This window comes from Pseudorasbora parva, chromosome 24 (assembly GCF_024679245.1).
Source record: "Pseudorasbora parva isolate DD20220531a chromosome 24, ASM2467924v1, whole genome shotgun sequence".
In the NCBI taxonomy this organism is placed as follows: Eukaryota; Metazoa; Chordata; class Actinopteri; order Cypriniformes; family Gobionidae; genus Pseudorasbora; species Pseudorasbora parva.
Genome location: NC_090195.1, coordinates 10,329,455 through 10,351,462, shown reverse-complemented (window position 1 = coordinate 10,351,462; position 22,008 = coordinate 10,329,455). Strand labels below are relative to the sequence as shown.

Sequence of the window (22,008 nt, the reverse complement as noted above, 5' to 3'; positions counted from 1 at the left end):
CGTACAGGAAAAAGGAGACCGCCTGACTTTTCCACAGACATAATCTCCATAAGAGGCAAAAAAAGCCACTGAATAAAGAAAGAGAAAAATACAGACTCTTTACATATAAGAAAATACAAAGGATCCCAATTTCATAGGGATTGTTTTTCGTAGACCGCAATGAGGTTAAATCTAGACAAATGGAGACTTCTGATTACGTATCTTGTTTCTCAGATTGTTCTCCTAAAAAAGACCCCAGTCATTTCATGTGTATACTCTAGAGTTTCAGAAGAAATCTCAAAATTATCTGAGCTATGTCGTCCCAATGCTTGATACCGGTTAGCAAGAAATGGTCTAATATATATCAAATGTATTCCTTTTCTATTCTAAAAGAAGTTTAGGAGAAACACCTGACATAACTAAATTAACAAATACATTAAGCAGGGCACAACAATTTTTATATATTACACAAATTATATTTTTTAAACTTGCCAGACAATTATCCAACTGTCTAGGTGATGTTTTGTTGAAAATTGCAATAATGACTTGTTATATTCATTATTAACGGCATCAGTAAAAATGGGTTAAAATTTACAAACAAACAAAAAATTAGACGGTTACTATTTATTTTGGACATGAATTCTGAATCGGACATGATTACAGTTTAAAAACTTAGGGTGAGTAAGATTTTTAATGTTCTGAAAGTATTATGCTCACCAAGGCTTCTTTTATTAAATCAACAGATTAAAAACAGTAGTATTGTGAAATATTATTAATACAATTTAATTATTTCTGTGATGGCAAAGTTGAATTTTCAGCATCATTACTCCAGTCTTCAGTGTCACATGATCCTTCAGAAATAATTCTAATATGCAGATTTGGTGAAGTAAATGAAGTAAAATTCATTATTCTTATCAATGTTGAAAACAGTCTTTGTTTCTGTCACTTTTGATGAATTGAATGGGTCCTTTCTGAACGAAAGTACAAAAAAATGATTTTTTATCCCAAACTTTTAGAGGGTAACACATATTTCACTAGTGGGTGCAAGACACTATAGTTCATTTATATAAGTGAGGATAGCTAAATAAATTATTATACCCACAAATTATTTATACAGTGGACTACCAGTAAAATTATTCAGACACTTTGACCTGACCATGGTTTGCTAAAGTGTTTTTTTCTTTAATTGCTAATGCCTCCTTTTACACCAGAGACTGAACAAAATGAAGCATTGCTTGGTCATTGGTTGACTTAAACTGGTATTATCTAATAGTGTACTTTAATTTAACAGCTCACAGCTGATTGGTTGATTGTAATCCATTACATACCTTTCTATCAAAGTTATCTGACATTATCAAGATGCATTTATTCTGAAACAGTTTAACTCTGAGTTCTTGTCATATTTTATTACCATTTTCTAAACTATAGCGAATAAACTGTGATAATGGGAGAAGGTGTCAAACTAAGTTTTGGTTTGACTGTATGCCATTATTTACAGTAAAATTGCTTCCAGCCATTGCAAAGAAAAAAAATACATTTTTAAATGATAAAAACTGCATAGTTATTTCAACTGTTACCAGTGCAGAGCAGAAAAATCTTCATTGCTATGTCAAAGAAGCCTTCTTATTAACCAATAAAATGTTCTTCCGGGATAGTTAGAGTCAGTAAATAAGAAATGCTGTAAAAGAATGAGAAGCAATACACCAGAGAAAGTCAAACATCTGCCCACGGAGACCGTGTGGGTGATGACCGTGGGAGGTTTAGATGCAAAGACTGCCCCCAAACTCAGTCCTACAAACAGCAGAAAAAAGGAAAGATTTTTACAGCATTAGCTCATGGGCTGGAGGCCTTCTGGAAGTGCTTTTCCGTCTCCCCCTTTCTTCTACCCCGTTTGCTCTCTAATCAGCTCTCTCTTCCTCCGCCACCCGCTTCCCCCGACACCCACACCCCCTCCAACACAGATCTACCACCCACGCGCATGCCTCCCACCCCTTTTTCCCCCTAGTCCTCTGTTGGAAAGGTTCAACGACCTCTCTTTTTCTCTCGTTCAATTTCCGTATATCAGTGATCTTGGCCTGGCCTCCAAGAGAAGAATGAGAGGAATGCATTGATGTGGGTGTAAAGACAATCTGGCTTTGTTATTGTGGGAATCACATAGGGGAACATTTTAGGGGCAGAGGCGGTTGAAAATCCTCCTGAGAAACAGAATGAGACATTTAGACTGCACAACTTTAAAACAGAGTTCAAGTCACTTTTAGGTCACTACATGGACACTGTCCTGACCCTGGCAGAATCAGATCACCATGGCCCACCTGTGGACTGCATCAAAACATTGATAAAATAGCTCAAACTGTATCAAATCCTTACAATTATCTAGAGGTCTCTTTCTGGAGATATCCAGGTGCCAGAAAGGCAAGAAAGGTCAACAAGGAGGTGTTTACTTACACTTTCTTACACAAAGTCCGTTTCAGGGTGTTGTGTGGATAGAGATGTGAGTGCGATCCTTGATAAAGATGTTTTTACGCCAACACAAAGAGGCTGGCAACCACATCAAAGATAAAGGTACGGAAAGGTACAAACTACTTTAACAAGCTGTCGTATTTATACAGGCACATTTTCCACACTCCTAAGATCTGAGAAAACATTACTTGCATATCTTAGTCATAATTGAACACTCTTTCAGTCTGTAACCGTGTTGTTAATATAACATTTCTTAATAATTTAAAACCCAATATTTTTAAAAAAGACATATGCTTTTATCAGAAATAAGTCTAAACATGATCAGTCAGTGGATATTTCAAGATTAAAAGCATTACTTTTCCTCCAATTCAAAATCAGCTTAACCAACTAAACGTGACTGAAGTCGTTCATTTACTGTTAATCTGAGCATTTTTAAGTGCTCAAATGAGCCCCGCTGAGACCCTGACAGTTAGTTTGGATATCTGATTTTGTTCTGCTTTTGCAGGGGAATACCAAAAGGGGACTTTCAATCTTTCAATTTTCAGCTAGTTGATAAACAGAACAGAGAGAGCTCTGCAGAAAGGGGGATTTTGTACTTTTGCATTCATTTGCATTCGCGTCAAAACAGTATTATGGTCCTTTTTTCATTTGGCTAAAAATCGAGTTTTGAAACCATTGAAATGTACATTGAAATCGGCGAACAGACGCTGTGGGAGTTCAATCATGCTTTCATAATGAGTGATGAGCGCCGCAAAGATCTCAAATGGAAAAAAAGTGTAAATCTTTGATCACAACAACTGCTTGTGGTTAATATAAAATGGAAAAGCCTTCCATCCTTAAACAGGAAAAGCGTTACACTAAGGTGAACCTTTACAAAGTGTCACTTTAAAATAGCATACCGTTAATCATTACATTAGCCGAAGTGACTTCCTTTCCCACCACCGACACATCAGCCCTGCTGCATGCATTACATCATACGAGACCTATTCAGAACAGGATCTGGAGTGGGTCTCAGATACGTCCAGGGCATTGTGCTAAGAACGTGACAGAGGCCAAACTGAATCAGCTGGCAAAAGTCCCACAGTCGGCGACAACGATCCCACTATTGAGTTGAATGGAAGGAAATACAGCATCGGTCAGGCGGGTGTGTGAATCCTGTCTGAAAATGGAAGCCACATGACGGAGGTCAAGATTCCATGGCAGAGTCAGCGCTTTGTGGTTTCCACTTTCGGCATCACAAGCGCCTGCTTCAGAAGCCTCGTGTCTCGTCATGGACCCCTAGTTAGTGAGCGAGCATCGTCCTTTTGTCTAGTCAGCCTGCAGGACATCACTGTTTACAGGACACAAGATCATTAGTCATAGGCATATAAACACACTGAGAAACACTGAACTTCAGTCATCAATTAGCCATCTCTGTTAACACTTTGTAACTGTCTCTAAAGAAACCCAAGAGAATGAAAACCACGCTGGAGTTATGCGCAGCGCCGCGACAGATCGGGCCCGCAGGGTCTCACCCCTAAATATCAAACAGCTGTGTGAGAAAGCAAACAACAGCGCAAGCCTCTGAGAAGACTGAATGAAGAAAGGAGCTAGTAGACAAACAGTCATATGGGGCAGTCGAGCCTTTGAGTGTGTTGCTATGCGTCTCTCTCTCTCTGTTCCCAAGTCTTCGCCCTCCTGCTCCTCCTCCTGATCAGCATGCAGAAGAAGGGGAGATGGAGGGTCCCCCTGTAGGCTGCCTGCATGCTAAATCACCCATCTGCCACCTCTGTCCCTAGTGCCAGCCCCCATTCTTCCATCAGAGCGGTGTTTGTGTGTGTGTGAATGACTTTACATCTCTGTGTATCTGTGTGGTCTCCAGAAGGCTCTTTGATATGATTGTTTACTATGTCGTTTCTAACAAAGAACTATCAAGAAGAAAAATGTATATAGAATATGAATGATTCAAATAATCCAATTATTCCAGTGGGTCAGTTCCTGTTGGGAGCTGTTCCCACTGGAGCTGAACAGCGAATGAACAGCGGTAAGATGAACTCTTCCTAATGCATCCTATTCAGTCTTTGGTTGTATTTGGGTGCAGTCATGGGCCAATGGTTAGAGAGTCAGACTGATAACCCAAAGGTTGTGGGTTGATTCTTAATGCTGGTAGGAAATGATTGAGGTGCCATTAAGCAAGTCACCTAACCCCCAATTGTCCCCCAGGCACCACAGCAAGAATGGCTGACTCCGGGCACGTGTCCACAGTTTGCAGTGTGTGTGTGTGTGTGTGTGTGTGTGTGTGTGTGTGTGTGTGTGTGTGTGTGTGTGTGTGTGTGTATTCACTACTCACTGCTTTACTTCTAATGCATGTGTGGTTAAATGCAGAGGACAAATTCTTAGTATGGCCTCAAGCCACATTTTCTTTATTTCATACAAATTAGAGTAATCAGATATTTACACAACATAAACATATTACAACTTCGAAAGATGCAAAAGCAAACATTATGCTAATCGTAATGTACAAGTTATGTTAAGAATACGCACTAAAATTAGCTTTTGTTAAATGTTCATAGATATTTAAACAAATATTAGAAAAGTTTGAATTAAATTTCACATTGCACTGTCTCAACTAAAATGTGATTTTCAGAGAATAAAATTAGATGCCATTTTAGTCAATATCCTAAATTTAAAAACTCTGCTTAAAGTAACAATGTAATGGAAGAAGCGACAGATTCTACACTGTGACGTACATCCAAGTAAAGATTATCAATAAAAAGATAAAATATTTTACTGAAAGATAGACTTTTTAAATACCGATTAAGAGATCAAAAAATAAATTGAGATGAATTGTTCACAATAAGATAAATAAAAGGCTTTAAAGAATAGATCATGTGAATTTCTATTTCACACAGTATTTAAAACAAAAATCCAGTTTGCACTCACCACTGAACCAGTAAAATCACTGAAGTATAAATTGGAGTTGTGCCTCCGGGCCGACAGTGAAAGAACCAAAGAAGTCCACACAACTGCTGTAAATAAATCCACCGTGCACGTTTTAGTCAATGCTGCTATGTTACCTAGCAACTAACAGCATGCTTGTCTTTTCTTATTTTTCTTAAAGCAGATTTTAATAACCCTCAAAAATTTCAGAAATTACACAAGCATGAGAACCATTCAGTTTCAGCAGAGGGTGACTAGATGTAGCTGCTTGGTGGATTTCCTGCACTGTTTGCGCAAGTTGATTATTGCAGTCATGAACCATGTCTAGACATCTAATTTCTCCCATCAGTGAGAAAATTGCTTCAGTATTGACTGTGCGCTGAACACCCTTTCGAAACACTGGTGCCAGTTGAGGAGCCTTCGCCCACATGCTTTTGGCATGCTTGATACCCAAGGCCTGTGTAGATCCAATGTATTCAACCCTAGAGGAATGGTCTTAAAGTTATGTACGCTACATTCACAGCGCAGTGAATTTCAGCCTGTTTGGGGTACGCACGTGCACATGTTCCTATTTGGACAAAACATGAGAAAAGTATGTGAGTAATGTGAGAGTCTACATAGAGTGTGAGAGATTTCCACATGACTTCGCACTACCCCATTACACTGGAAAGTGACAGAGCTCCTTGCTTTCATCTACGCCATCAGAAAGTGCTTCAGTCCCCATCTGCCATCTTCAAAGGAATGAGCCAAACCGTGAGAGAAGCAAGAATCACCCTCCGCCCCGAACCAAACCGTCTCTGCCTCTAGCATTACCAGTGTCACCTATTCTACTATTCTACATTCTAAATGCTTTATCTGGCACCACTATCTAAGCTAAAGGTGCATTAAAATCCTCATGGAAAGTTTGTATTTAAAGTTATAATTATGATTAGTGTACTCAAATCACTTTGGAGCAAGATGCTACCTTTTCTACATAAAATTCAACAAGATTTTTAAACTCTACTTCTACAAAATGATGAATAAAGAATGAGCATCGGGTCTGTTTTGCATTGTTTTATATAATTTCATTCATCATTTCAAGTTCGCCTGCCCATTCAGTCTTGACGGATAATAGTAAAATGATCTTGGATTGCTGTCCGCAGAGGAGGCTCGAACCCGAAGGTCGGTTAAAAACACCCCACTATGGAACAACCCTTATAGGAGGAAAGAGAGAATTAGAGGAGAACAGGGAGGAGGAGGGTTGCCGGAAAAAAATGTCAATGGGATGATGCAGTTTGCCGCTTATATAATGCATACATAATGATGATTGACAGGGCTGAATGTGTAGGCTCCCACAAAACCTACGTTTGGAACTTCATTTATGAAGGTGCTGTAAATTGTAATTGTGCAAAACAATGGGATTTTGTGCAAAGATATTTTCATTGTGAATGAAAAAATATGGATATTTTTTTACAAATTCATCCAATCACTGCTGCATCTCACATCAAACATTATTCCACTCGTAATTATGACTTCATGTTTGTGTGCGCTCAACTCATGAATACCATCTTTTCTACATAACTTGAACCATAAGGCTTGCTTTGTTCATTCAGCAAGACCTGAATGCACTCTGAAAGCCCTTCTAAAACTTCCACCGGAGAATAGTTTGAGTAAAAAAGTGAAGCATCCTTTCTCAGAACTCTTAACAGTCAGATTTAGATGTTCTTGCTACTTGTTTTATTCTGACTTAAGGGGCTTCTACCCTGTCTTAGCCACCGAAGGATAATTTTAAACCTGTAGATTAATTTGTGCACGGTTGCTGACAATAAACACATGCAGACTTTGGAATCAATTCCAGTAATCGTTACAGTGATGTAACTCATATTGAAATGTAGCCACATGTGGTCAACGTGCAGGGAAATCACAAGGCTGGAATTACAACATGCGTCTGATGGCTGGTTGGCCCTCAAAGCTCTGCTGTTCAAGCATTCAGCTCTCCAGCTGTGTTCAGCCTGCTGGGAATGTGCTTTTGGCTTCCTCATAACTAAGCCACACACCCCATCCTCCTCCAAGCCAGAGGGTTGTATCCCACACTTCCTGTTCCAATCTTTGCCACTAACAGTACAGTTGTTGAATGGCTGGACTGATGTTATGTGCAAGACAAAGAGGAAAACTGATGTCTTTTTATATAAGTTCTATCCCTAATCCTAGTGAACACCACTCTGTCAGCAAGGAAATTCCCCCAACAACAGGCTGCAGGCTGAGTCAATGGAACAGATGGGGCAGTAAAAAGAGTATGAAAGCAAAGAGGATGTATCAGTGTTGTTTTTCACTATAGTGTATTCATTTACCATTGACTACTCACGGTACAATTTTCGCTACTGTAATAAAATTATGCTGATAGTAGAAATGTCAGAAGTGCAGTAGTGTTTAAAAGTTTGCGGTCAGTAATATTTTTTGAATGACTTAAAGAGTTTTATTCAATAAGGGCACATTAAATTGAACAAAAGTGACACAAACGGTATAAATTTGTTCTTCAAATGTGGTTCTTTTAAATTATTTGTTAATCAAAGAAACCTGTGAGAAAAAATAATAATAATTGTATTGGTATCAAATACTGAATTTTTTAATCAAAATATATTATCATGTCTCCATTAGAAATGCAAACAAAAGGAGCCAATATTGAGGCAACATTAACAAAAGAACAATCCTAAACTTTCCTTCTCTGATTAGTTCAAAAGTTAATATTACATTTTAGATGTCAGCATTAAATATTATAGATGAATCATCCAGGCCAACAGAACATCAATCTTACGAAGCAAACCTTGATATGTGTACATTTCTGCATTTGTTTTCCCAGCAAGTCTGTTCTGTCATTGCATGACTAGTTTGGATGCCTCATCTCTTGCCTGACATCTGATTGGATCATAATGAATCTATGTTAGGGTGTTGTGAGGGAAGAACATTTAGTGTTGAGGTTACCCGCCCTATCAAAAATGAATGAGCGCAGATTCTCTGCTGACAAGTGTGGAGAGAGACGGAGCGAGACGGAGCTGCTAATGCCTTTCAGAGCAGCAGCTCACCATCCCACGTTCAAGCAATAAAGGGGTTTTCAAACCAGGTCCACAGAAAGTCAAGCTCAAGGGATAAAGTCTCACCGGACAAAGAATTCTCTGCATTTACCAAGCTAGACCTAGTTCAACTTGCCTTAATGAGAGTCATCAACTTAAAGGCATGCTATGTATAACATTAACAGGCAGAGACTGCCTCTTTCCCAATGTACATGAATAATTCAAGCTGCGTCGAATGAACCTAAAATACATAATTACTGTTTGACTTATCTTAGCTTTGATTATGCCATATCTGGACCCATCACTAGTCAAACTTTGGGCTATCTTGAAATAACATCTTATTAGCATTCAGTAGGGGTTCCTCGGAAATGCATTGTGCGAATGACTTCCAAGTCTGTAAACCAGAAATAGGAGGATATTTGTGAAGAAAGTCACAGTGAAACGAAAGTAGCAACATACACTTTCTTCCGCACTGTGACGTTGAGAAGTCTGGCATACGTAACCAGTCCGGAGGATCGAGTTTTGACATTTTAATTTGAATGCCTTGGGAGAGGAGTTTAGTGAGGATACTGTACAAGAAAAGCATGTTTTAGGAAACGTGTGATGGCTCGTGCTGTATGAATGGTAGGAATGGTTTTCAGGAGGAGATCAACAGGGCCTGCAATGCCTGGAGCGAACCGAGAAGCAGATGGCAAGCGACAGAGAGGGCTGACCCCGAGGTACCAAGAGGGGGAAATACTTGGCTTCAACTCTGAACAGCTTAAAAGCCACCAAGAATCGTGTTCCCTCCAGACAAAAGAGAAGACAAGAGCAGTGCATTGTTGGACATGCTGAGCCACGCTTATGCCAAACAAGCACAGAGAGACAAAAGAGTGCCCCAACAAGTCTTTAGTCCAACATCGAGTCCATCGAGAAAAAATTCGGCAGTTCAGTGAGGAAGATCAGGGTAAATTCTTCAAAAACACAGCCTGAGGAGAGGGTGAATCAACCAAAATGGATAAATAAGTAAAAGCTTTGTTTTAACAATGGAGACCCTCTAAAGTCAAATAAAAAAAAGCTAATTACAGAAAACCGAAATCACCAGAGGCATTTCAGAACAAATTAAAGAAACCCATAACATTTTCTACTCTTGCTACAATTCCTTTAACTCAAACCTGCATACATAAACTTTTAAGACCCCGCAACAAAAGCTCTGTAGTAAACAAGCTTGTCTCATCTCAAAGATTCCAATCTGTGTTCGCAGCATCTACAACTCATTGCGAGCGGTCCATTTTGTTAATCATTCCTGATCCTTTGTCTTTGTTTTATTGCGCAGCGTATGTCACATGTTTGTGAGAGTGTATGGCTTCTTTCAGGGGGCAGACACACAGATGTGGATTTACTGCAAAGGGCTTCTATGAGCCAACTGTCATTGCTGACAACTTTTGTGTGGGAGGTTGAATCGGTTGCGATCGAGAGGGGAACGAGTTGTTTTCCTCTGAAATATAAATCCGATTTGTGTGCCCAGTAGACGATTCCAAATCTACAGAAGGAAGAACACTTTTTGTAGGCAAGCAAGTAGAGACCATGTTTACCCCTGATCGGATAGCCAGAGGAGGCACCACAGGTCCTGACTGCGATACCGCAAGTAAACTCACAATGACATTTTCATTAATCAATGAGCTTGCAACACGCACACCAAACAGTGAGTATTTGCTGATTTACATGAGCATTCATCTAATGTGGGGTCATTGAGTCCACTAGGCTAGACAGATGCCCTAACCCAGGGATTAGGACCATATTGGCAAGCATCCATGAGCATTTGTTGCCCTCCTCCTTTGTCTTTGTTTCTATTCCACGGTGCCCAGGTGCAAAGAAAAAAAAGGTCTGTGGAAAGAAAATACATTCTTAAATCACAAGGCACATATCAAAGGGTGTGGAATGTCAAAATCAAAATTGCAGCATCAAAGGCAGGCAAAACTCAAAACCAATACAAAGCCTGTCTGATCAGCAAGCACCGTCACTTTGATCAATCACAAGCCAACTTACCCAAATAACTACACGTCCACAAACACAAACACTCAGAGTGCATCCAAAACTAGGAAGAAAGGAAGCCAGTTCCAGACATGGAAATCAGTTATCTCTGATTTATGATCTAGCACTAATAATGGTTAAATATGATTTATGTATTGTGCTAGAATATATTTAATATCACAATGAAACGGAAGTAGTGGCAGATATTTTCTTCTGTATTGTGGACAATGTACATCCAAGTGGAATAAAATTATATGAAAAGAACAAAAAGGGACTTGGATCTATCCATTGGTTGTTGGATCCACCATTGGGTTTTGAGATGTGGGCAATGCGCTTAAAAATGTAATGGTTGTGGAATGTGGTGGAGGAAATTATTGGAGAAGTCTGACATATGTCCACAAAGAGTCTCATGTTTTGCATTTACAAAATAGAAAAAAAAAATACATTGTGTTTATATAGGGAATGTCCCTCAAACTTTCTCTGCAAGTCTCAATTGCTGCAGAGCGGATTAAATAGGAGAAGTCTGATATATACGTCCACCACAAAAAGTCTGGGGTTTTGCACTTACAAATTTTGAAACCAAACACATCAAGTACATTGTGTATAGGGAATGTCCCTATAACTTTCTATGCAAGTCTCGCACCTCCTCAGGGAAACCAATAACTAAAAACATAAATGCGCCTGAGACATTTCAGCTTCTTCTAATGACTCTCTGCGAGTTTCACTGAATAAAAGCGAGAAATCGCTGAGGGACAACAGATAATGTTTTGGCTTTCTTCAACATGAAGATTTCTCGGTGCTTACCCGTTGTGTTCTTTCACTGCTGAACTCACCTTTCACATCCAATTTGTTCTGTTGTCTGTAATCCTCGGAAGTTAGAAATATGCTTGGGGGGGGACCTATTTTTTCCAAGTGGTTTTATGATAAATCATTTTGTCAGCAGACTCTCTTTAATCATTTGAGCGATTACCCTTGTCTCACTTAACGACTTTTGTGCATCTTTGTGTATAGAATTTGTCTTCTCAAACCAAGGAGACCACACCTGCAAGGGATTCCTTATTTTCCCACAACTACCAGCCCTAAAATAAAACCCTGCATCTCCACAAAACATCAGACATCTTTTCCAGACACACCCAGCAGAGAGTTTTGCCTTGAGGTCAAAGGCAGCATGCAGCACTCCGGCAGCCAATCAGAAAACCCCTTAGAGCCCTAAATTGCCCCCCAGGAGTAGCAGCCACAACCTTTCCCACCTGATATCAGCTGGGCAGGAAGGTACAACAACAAAACTTACTCTTTACACAGTCACCTATTCTACAGTTCTACCGGTTTTCTTTTATTTTTCTTCATCTGCCTTCATTTCCTCTTTTTTAATCTCACATTTCTTTTCTTCTGCAACCTTTCTTGGCACCTTCACAGGCACAGATGTACATTGCAACGGTGAAATACACAGCAGATTTGTTTGAAGCCATTATCACTGAATATCAAAAAAAAGACACTCTATTCTTTTCTTTTCTCTGCACTCCATTTTTGTCTTTCGTGTCAATATCGCTTTCATAAACGGTGTCACTTGAAAGGGCTGTAGGAGGCAGATGTTAGGGAAAAAATGAATACCAGAGCAATCCTAGAGCTTTTGAAGTTCTTTGACTCAAACTGCAAAACGCCCCAAAACGCAACACCCACTAACAAAAGACCCAGGTGGGGTCAAACGTGCCTCTAAGGTATCAGAATCAGCAGTGTACTGTACACAGCCAGAAACCTGTAATGAACCGCAGGTATGTGGTGTGTGGGTGAGCACCTGCGCAATTGTAGTATGTCTAAACAAACTTACGCGCAGACTGATTTCATTATCTGAATGGGGGCTGGAGTTAAACAATACATACGCTAGGCTGCCTCCGGATGTCACAGGGACAGTAAAACTATAGTAAAATATGAAGGTTTAAGCGGAACCTAACATAATCTTCTGACTGACTTCATTATAAAAGATCCACTCAGTCTCAACAATAAGCGGGAGATTATTAAGCAAATGTTGTGCATTGGGACACTAACTAGTGTGCCAATGTGCAAACACCCCACATGAGCATTGCACTTGATCTCAGTTCACCAAACCAACAAAGCTCCATCTTAACTTACACCTCAACAGTAACATGGCAATTATGATAACAGTAAACATCAATTTGTTGAGAGTGGGGAAAAATGAGCATGCTAAATGAGCTAGCTCAAAGCGGTAACACAGTAATGAGAAAGCTCATTAAGCATTTTGCAAACCAGAAGACCTAAATGTCTGAGCATCTGCCTTTGCCATGTGCAGTACTGTCAAATTTTGGGAGACAAAAAACCTACTCAACACCTACTCAAGCTCCTGTTAAACACATTAAATAAGCAATTAAACCATTCTAAACAGTTATTTTAATGCATAAGATATAACATACTGTTGGTTAATAAAATGACATAACAGAGCATTCTCCCCTTGTTGGTCAGTATTATTTTAGTATGAAAATTGTGTGTTTACATGCACAACAATGCTGAAACAAAATCAGATTTTTCTCGACTCAAAAAAAAAAAAGATGATCAGTGAAACAGACAAAATATTGTGCCCTTTGCATAAGCTCTGCTAAACGCGTACACATATAGAATGAAACCAACATCTATAGTATGCTCTTTTCTTTATTTCTGAAAAAAGGATAAAGGCAGGTAAGTAGTTGACAGTCTACTATTGCGTTCACCTATAAATCACCTCTACAGGCTATTTTTAGTTAAAGGGTCACATGAATGGACAAACTTTCCAAGCAGCATAAGGCTATGTCAGTTTCCAGACTCATTCAAGCCGCTTCTAACTTAGCGGAAACAAGAATTATTTTACATCCGTTATGACGCATAGCATGTTTAACTTCCATCATTAAGAAGAACTACATAAAAATGGCTGACAGAGCCAATTTAATTATGTCCCATATCTAGAGCGGTCTATAACAGCATCATTGTAAACGAAAGACCATACATGAACAGAACATGTATTTAAAAGTCTTTTTAAGTCCATTTCAACTTGTGACAGTGGCTGAAGTAAGACAATGTTCTTCAAGGAGTAAACAGATATCCCTGCAGGGCGCCTGGAAAAACAGTAATAAGACAGAGCGCTGTAAGACACAGCTGAAAAATATATTTTCCACAGACAGGCTTTATCCAAGGATTAATGAATCACGTTAATTCAAAAGGAGGATAATAAATTGGGATTAACCATTTTTTTTCTGGCAGAGAAGTGAAGCCATCTGACCAATTTAGGGCAAATGGGAAGCCCTTCTGACACATCGGAGGACCTTCTAATGGGGAAAATGAATATCACAAAACACTTGATGTTCTTACTTGTGATACCCTTGGCAAAGGCAGTTATTCTTCCATTACCCAAGTCACTTGAACTTTATACAGAGAAACTGCAGTCAAGTTAAGCTTATAGTAGTAATGTTTTGACTGGCATCCTCCCCACTGATGCTTCTGTTCTTGAGATAAAAGCCCTTAAAATTTTCCACACCGAAAGGATTTAAATGCATTCTTCGTATGAGGCGTAGGCAAATGAACAGGCCTAAACAGCACCAGCGCTCTGACGGTAAGCTATTGGGACATTATCAGTAACTTAATAAAGATTCCCTTAAAATAACTAACTACAGAGGAAATCAAGCGGGAAGCATCCCCTGTGCGAGTATATATCAACGTCAAATGCTCTCAGCACTTCAAAACAATTCCTACATTTAAAGAAGCTGTTAATGACAGACTCGTTATAATATATAACTCTCAGGAGCGAGCCAATTCTCTCAGCAATAACAGTCTTAATGCAAACTCGAGATGTGCTTTTTATGACAAAATGAAATAAATAAATCATTCATCGCCTCTGGACAAAAGTGCTGAGCTTTGTGAATAATGCAGGCACATGTAAAGGATTATTAAAATGTTTATCTGCTAATTGTGTCCTAATTGCACTGCATCTCTTCACATAATGGAATGACAAAGTTGATACAGTCATACATCATGTAGTTCAAATAAAAGTCAAGCATTTATTCATTATAATTGACCTTTAAAATAATAGACATATAATGAAATAAGGAAAGCAGGTCTTCTTAAAGAGTGTTTGTGTACGGTGGTCGCTCTGAAAATCTCTCCCCATACCTCCCTTTATCACAGGCCATTTGAGTCAGTCTAACCTGCAGCAGATGTGGTGAGTAATGACCATCATTAATTCAGCCTCAGCACACCTATCGTCCAGACAGGAATAATGGCTCTGCTGGGCCACCTGCACAGCTGTACCAGACAGCGGAGAAACTAGAATAACCTCCAGTCTGCAGTTTGAAGAAGACTGTACAGTCTCATAATACCACACTCACATGGTTGATTATTTGTAGAAAAAAATAAAATATTCCCAAAAATGCCGTTTAACGCCATTTCACCGTTTTTATCTAACATTACACACGCATAATGTAGTTCAGTTAAGGACAAAGATGGTCTCCAGTTCTTATCTTAGACTGGGGTTCTGAGATGCTGTGCTTGTATGAATAAGGTGAAGTCAGTCCAACCATGCAGGATCAACAAAACCATGATGGGCTGCACCAATTTATACCGTAAATAATTCAGCACAGAAGCACTGCAGTCAGAGTGAAGGATAGTGTTAAAGCAAGGGCTCTATATAAAAAACAAGGAATAAAAATGTTTGCTTGTTTTGACTAGGGAGTTGGACATTCATGGGTGTACTTGTGTTTTTACACGTGCTAGATTTCACTTCTTTTTAGAGACAACTCACCAGGGTCCAGTTGCGCCACTGTGCCAGCCATGTGTAAATTACATATGATTTAAAGAAACATATTGTGTCTAAATTATATAAACATGATTTTTTTCAAAGTCTCCAATCAGAGAAGATTATTGGAATAAAAATGGCAGGCCAATAGGGATACAATAATTTAATGTTTTACATGACAGACTTGAATCTTAAACAAAAATGGATATAAACAGTACATTTTTTGTGATTGTACTGTTTTACGATTTATGTATTTATACTATAAATATACATACACACACACACACACATACACACATATATATATATATACATATACATATATATATATACCACTGGAATGCGTGATTGACCAATCAGAATCAAGTATTTCACAGAGCCGTGTAATAAATTAATAAATATTTTATATATATATATATATATATATATATATATATATATATATATATATATATATATACACATACATACATACATACATACATATATATATATATATATATATATATATATATATATATATATATATATATATATATATATATATATATATATATATATATATATATATATATATATATATATATATACACGATCAGGGCATAACATTATGGCAAGTTAAGTAAATAACATGGATTATCTCTTCATCATGGCCCCTGTTAGCGGGTGGGATATATTAGGCAGCAAGTGAACATTTTGTCCTCCAAGTTGATGTGTGAGAAGTAGGAAAAATGGCACAGCTTAAAGGGTTATTTCAGCGATTAACATATGGCTTTGTATCAGTAGAAACCTTGGAGTATATTCAAATGACCGTGCTCCCCCCTCTTATATCCCCCTGAGACGAGAGATTTATGCATTTTATTTCTGGAAAAATTCCTCTCGTGACGCAAATTGACGATATTTGCTTCACGAGAGGAATGTTTGCCCAGAGGCTAAAGACTACAGCCAGCAGAGGGAGCCATTTCCACATGTTTTCAACTCGTGCACGGGGAATGGAGATCACACTTACAGCACAGCTCAGCTACAGGCATTAATTTAAACGGATGCTAAGCAATGTAAGTGTTTTAACTTCATAAATTAATTTCTATGAAAGTTAAGCTTCCAAAGGCATGAACTGAACTCGCGTTGTGAATGTATGCCGCGAATGTGGTCGCAATTACCTCAGCTCTCATCACGAGAGCTCATCAACTCATTTATGACGTTAAATGTAATCTGACTCCTAATCTGAGTCTGCTGTGAGACGCACATGGCAACTCGATCGTTATATTGAACACACGTTCAGTATTTAATTGTACTTTCTGAACTCAGTCACTGTAATCCAGTAGCGGTGGCTTTGGAAATGGCCTCACAGGGCATTCTGGGAATTGTAGTCTTTCATCCCCATGAGACAAAAATACATTTTCTGTCTTTTCTCAGTCTAGAAAGCACCAAATTCAAAAATAATTTCACATTTCTACTACATTAAAGACCCAGTTTAAATACAGATTCATATTCCCAGCGCTGAAGTGCCCCTTTAAGGATTTGAGTGAGTTTGACAAGGGCCAAATGTCTGTGATGTCTAGATGACTGGGAGCATCTCCAAAACTGCAGATATTGTGTTCCCGGTCTGCAGTGGTCAGTATCTATCAAAGGTGGTCCAAGGAAGGAACAGTGGTGAACCGACAACAGGGTCTTGGGCGGCCAATGTGGCATGTGGGGAGCGAAGGCTGGCCCGTGTGGTCTGATGAAACAGAGGAGCTACTGTAGCTCAAATTGCTCAAGAAGTTAATGCTTGTTCTGATAAAAAGATGTCAAAATACACAGTGCACCGCAGTTTGTTGCGTATAAGTCTGCATAGCCGCAGACCAGTCAGGGTGACAATACTGACCCCTGTCCACCACCAAAAGCACCAACAGTGGGCACATGAGCATCAGAATTGAACCAGGGATCAGTGAGCAATGGAAGAAGGTGGCCTGATCTGATGAACCACCTTTTCTTTTACTTCACGTCGATAGCCGGGTGTGTGTGAATTGCATTACTGGAGAACACATGGCACCAGGATACACTATGGGAAAAAGGCAAGCCAGTGGAAGCATTGTGATGCTTTGGGCAATGTTCTGTTGGGAAACCTTGAGTCCTGCCATCCAAATGGATGTTATGTTGGCATGTACCACCTGCCTAAATAGTGTTGCAGACCATGTAAACCCTTTCATGAAAACGGTATTCCCTGATGGCTGTGGCCTCTTTCACTAGGATAATGCACCCTGCCACAAAGCAAAAATGGTTTAGGAATGGTTTGAGGAGCACAACGAGCTTGAGGTCTTGACTTGGCCTTCAAATTCCCCAAATCTTAATTGAGCATCTTTGGGATGTGCAGAACAAACAAGTCTGATCCAGAGAGGCCCAACCTCGCAACTTACAGGATTTAAAGGATCTGCTGCTAACATCTCAATGCCAGATACCAAAGCACACCTTCAAGGGTCTAGTGGAGTCCTTGCATTGACGGGCCATTGCTGTTTTGGCAGCGAAAGGGGGACCAACACAATAGGAAGTTGGTCAATGTTATGCTTGATCGGTGTGTGTGTGTGTGTGTAAATACACACAAAAAAATATATTTTTTATATATTTCTATAATTTCAAAAATCATATAATATACATAGATATATTGTAAATTCTGTAAAACACTTTGTAAATGTATAAAATATTTGTATTATATTCAGGGATGGAAATTAACTTTTTTGTCCACCGGCCACTGTGGCTGGTGGATTTCAAAATCTACCAGCCACTCAATGTTTTAACCAGCCACTTTCTTGTTTTTAACCGACAATGTGTAACTGCACGTGAAAATTAATACTACAACCTCTACAATACTTAAGCTGTTTATTTAATCTCAAATCTCAATGAAATACTGACATTTTTTCACTCTTATACACACACAAACCATGAACTGATATACATTTCATTAAATGAGTAGGGCTCTATGTTCTCTCTTTTTTTTTTTTTTTTTACCTGGATGTGGCATTTGGATGATTCTTTTATGGCTTCCAGTTTTAGGTTTTTAGTACAATGAAACTACTAGTTTTGGCATCTTCTGAAGCGTGTTGACGACATACCGAGCAGAACATTGTCAGTAGGGATGCATCAAAATAAAAATTATTGGCTGAAACCGAAGCACTAAAAGAAATTATGCCAATTATCCATTGCATTTATGGCTAATGCTATGACTGAGTAACTTTACTAAAAATCAAGGCATTGCAATTGCATTAATTAATATTAAAGTTTCAAATAATAAATAAATTACAAATTATGCAAATATTTATTTAGCACATTGCAACATCGAACAGTATAAAATAAAATTCAAAGTAAAATGTTTAACTTGATCTCACTCATGTGTACATTAAATAATAATGTACAGGTCTACTAGCCTACAGAAATGTAATAAAGTAATCAAATGTAAAGTAACTGCATATTTAACTGTTTAAATGAAAGATTATTCCTTATTAAACTTACAAAAGCTATTCAATCAAGAGCAGTGAGTGATGTCCTTATCGTTTGTTTGACATTAAACATAGCAGTAAAAGCTACTGCCCCTTTAAGACCTAATAGAGGGATATGCGTCATCTTTCACGACTGTATAAAGTTCACTTAAGGCATATCCAGACTATGTCTGCTGGAATTCTCATCAAGATGAACATGTTGGCATACTTTTTGTGTGAGTTTGTCCGTTTAAGCACAAGACTTGAAAGAGAACTCAATATTTGCGCGCTGTGAGACGGGTGCGCGCTTCCGGATGACAGTGACGGATCTTCTCTCAGTGCGTGCGAGTTATTATGGTTATTATTCGCGTCTTCTGGCACTACATCCGGGTAATGACGGCGAAAACGACTGGTCATATTCGGACATACATTATGTGCGGCCGCACTCGCATTCACTGAACACAGTTTATAAAGAGGGGAAACAGTATGCTATTTTTATTTACCCGCCACGGTGGCCGGTAGGTGAAGCGAGTTTACCCGCCACAACGCAAAATCACCCGCATTTGGCTGGTGGCGGGTGCTAATTTCCATCCCTGATTATATTATATATATAATAGAAATTAGTTATAGCTATTATCATAATTATACTACAATTTGATTATATAAGTATTTAAAAACATATAGTGCAAATGGATATGAGGCTTACAAGTAGCTGCTACAACCCTACCTAGATGTTTTCAAGTCAGGCACAGAAAATAATATGTTATGTCTCACTGGTAAATCACAGCATGAACCCTCTGAGGCTTCACCTTGAGCAAAAACATCTTTTTTGTCACTTTAAAAAAATACATCCATCTATCTTAAAGTGTTTCATTTGATCTAAAGGAAAATTCCACCTGTGCTTGAATTAGTTACAACCAAACAATCATTAAGAATTCATATGACCTATCATGCAACAAAGTCACATGTCCTTGAGAAACATGCCTACTAAACCTTTTTACAGGACATAAGAGGCGTGGCTTACAATTATTCAAGTGTCACTTTCACCTTGATTGAACTGTCAAAAACCAAGCTGACTAAACTCAAACCAGTACAACTCAAATAACTAAACCATACTACTAAAATAAATATCACTGCAGAGTGCAGACACAACGTTAAACTCATTTCATTGCCTTATAGCATGAAACTATGATAAAGTCGTACTAACTTGCATGCCATAAAGACCCTATGAACCATTTTACTATTGTGCAGTTTTTTTCCCCCTAGTGACAACATACTTCCTACTGAAACAGGAAGTTTAGACGAGACATATTTAAATATCTAATAGATATTAGATATTTAGATGATTAGATATTAATAATCTAGAAATGTTAGATCTTATAGATATAAGATCTTATCTATTATTTCTAGAGTCACATATTTGAATTGCTAAGTGCAGGTGATATTGGAGGAAAGATTTTCTCTTACTGCAGAGAATTTGATTGGACACAAATGTGTTGCATAAATCATCAATATCTTTTATCTGTATATTTTCCAGTTTTGGCAGTCTTGTATAAAGAGGCCACACATCAAAAAGGCACACAAACTTGAATCTTGATGTTATAGGTTCTTTAACAATCAGCTGTGACCTTCCTTACTGGAATCAAACCAAGTAATAATACTTTTATTGCTAACAGGTAAGAATAAATAACATTGCATGGGTCTTTGCTGTTTAATAAGACGGTGTTATCATGATTTTTAAGCTCCAGCTGCAGAGATGAAATAATGAATGACTGGGCAAAGGTCACGAACATTTGACCATAAACTTACCCAACCTCCATTTTCCTCGATCCAGTTTTCCAGTGGTCCATTCAGGTAGTCTGTCATCCAGTGTGCAATACTATCTACCTGGGACGCCATCTCCCGGTTGACGCTCTCCACACACATGGTCCCACCAAACTCGAAGAAAGCCACGATACGCCCCCAGTTCACTTCGTCTTTAAAGAGCTCTTCAGCGACGGTTAAGAAGCTGCGTTGCGCTGCATTGGGGCTAAATATCATCTGGTGTGACATCTCCTCAAATTCACGCTGGTATATCCTTTCAATCTCGTCTCCAGCCTCGCGTAACACCCGGTAGAGCCTTAAATGAGGGTCTGAACGGGTGAGCCGGTGGGCTATCAGGCATTCAGAGTTGTTACCCCCGCCGGCTGAGGGAGCCTGAAGCCTCCGCCTGTCAGAGTTTGGAGAGGGGTCCTCTACTCCTTTATTGAAGGTGTCATCTTCTTCCCCAGATGATGGAAGTTTCCATACATATCCCCTCTTTAAAAGTTTGTGATTGAGGTATTTCTCCACAATATTCCGATTGTCGTAGCGAATTTCGTCAGCCATAGTTATTAAACAGGATAAAAAACGCGCGCGAGCAGTGAAGAGTCGGTTATTCGAAGTGCATCGTATAACGGCAGCGAAGTCTCTCACAGAGAAAGGCTCAGAGAAAATTCAAATTCACATCGCGTTGTTTTGATTTCTCTCATTGAAAGGAAAATAGTATGACTGAGTATCACATTCATTGGTTATTATAACTTTATTTACGGTCTGCAAACCTGCATGTCCAGCGCGCGCCGATGATGGGTAGATTGGTCGTTGCTGCTGCAGCTCCCCCGGTCAATCCTTGCGCGGCGCGAGGAATGCCCCTTCACAGCTCAGACTCACCGCGTTTATATTCCGGTGAACCTCCAGCCAATAGCGAAAAAACGCGACTTCGTTGACGTTACGAGACCGAAGAAGAGAGTTAAAGCAAACGCTGTAGCTATTTCAAATTATTCCACTGACATTTGAGGTCCCAGAGAAAAGACGGAAGAGAAAATAGCAACCAAGTAAGCGCACGAAGAAGCACTTTTGCTCTATGTAAAATGTACAAGTATATTTCCACGCTCTTGGCAAGATGCAGTTTTTCCAACGCGCGGCACGGATCGTCCCGAAATTAAGCGTGCTCTGTCACCGCCAACGAATGACATCGAGAGGCGCGTTCATTGAAGCAACGCTAGGACTGTTGTTGAAACTGAATACTCTTTGAAGATTGTCGTCCTAAAGGGGACGGCACTTCCTCTAGCTTAGCTACGTCACACCATTCATTTCTTTTGGCGTAGTAGTACTACGATTCTCCAGATGTAGGTAGAGCATTAATGGAGTCTCAGTTTGTGTTTGAAGTGCACTTCTTTTCATTCCTTTCAGCTTTGTCAAAGCTTCTTTTCGTTATTCCCTCAGGACTCCATACTTCAGGCATGTCTTTAAATAGCCTATACAAGCATCTCACATTTTGACAAATACATTTTATTTAAGGGAACTAAGCTTCGTAACACATTGTGTCTTTCGAATT

General features: G+C 39.0%; 1 protein-coding gene across 1 annotated transcript in view; it reads right to left on the bottom strand.

The window, feature by feature from the left end:
* The window catches only part of bcl2a (BCL2 apoptosis regulator a), a 63,100-nt gene extending 41,371 nt beyond the window's left edge, over window positions 1-21,729 (bottom strand). Inside the window, exon 1 of the mRNA XM_067435444.1 lies at window positions 20,463-21,729. Within this exon, the coding sequence (XP_067291545.1) occupies window positions 20,463-21,020 (558 nt within the window). The 5' untranslated portion in view covers window positions 21,021-21,729. The remainder of the gene's footprint in view (window positions 1-20,462) is intronic.
* Between the last annotated feature and the right edge of the window lie 279 nt (window positions 21,730-22,008).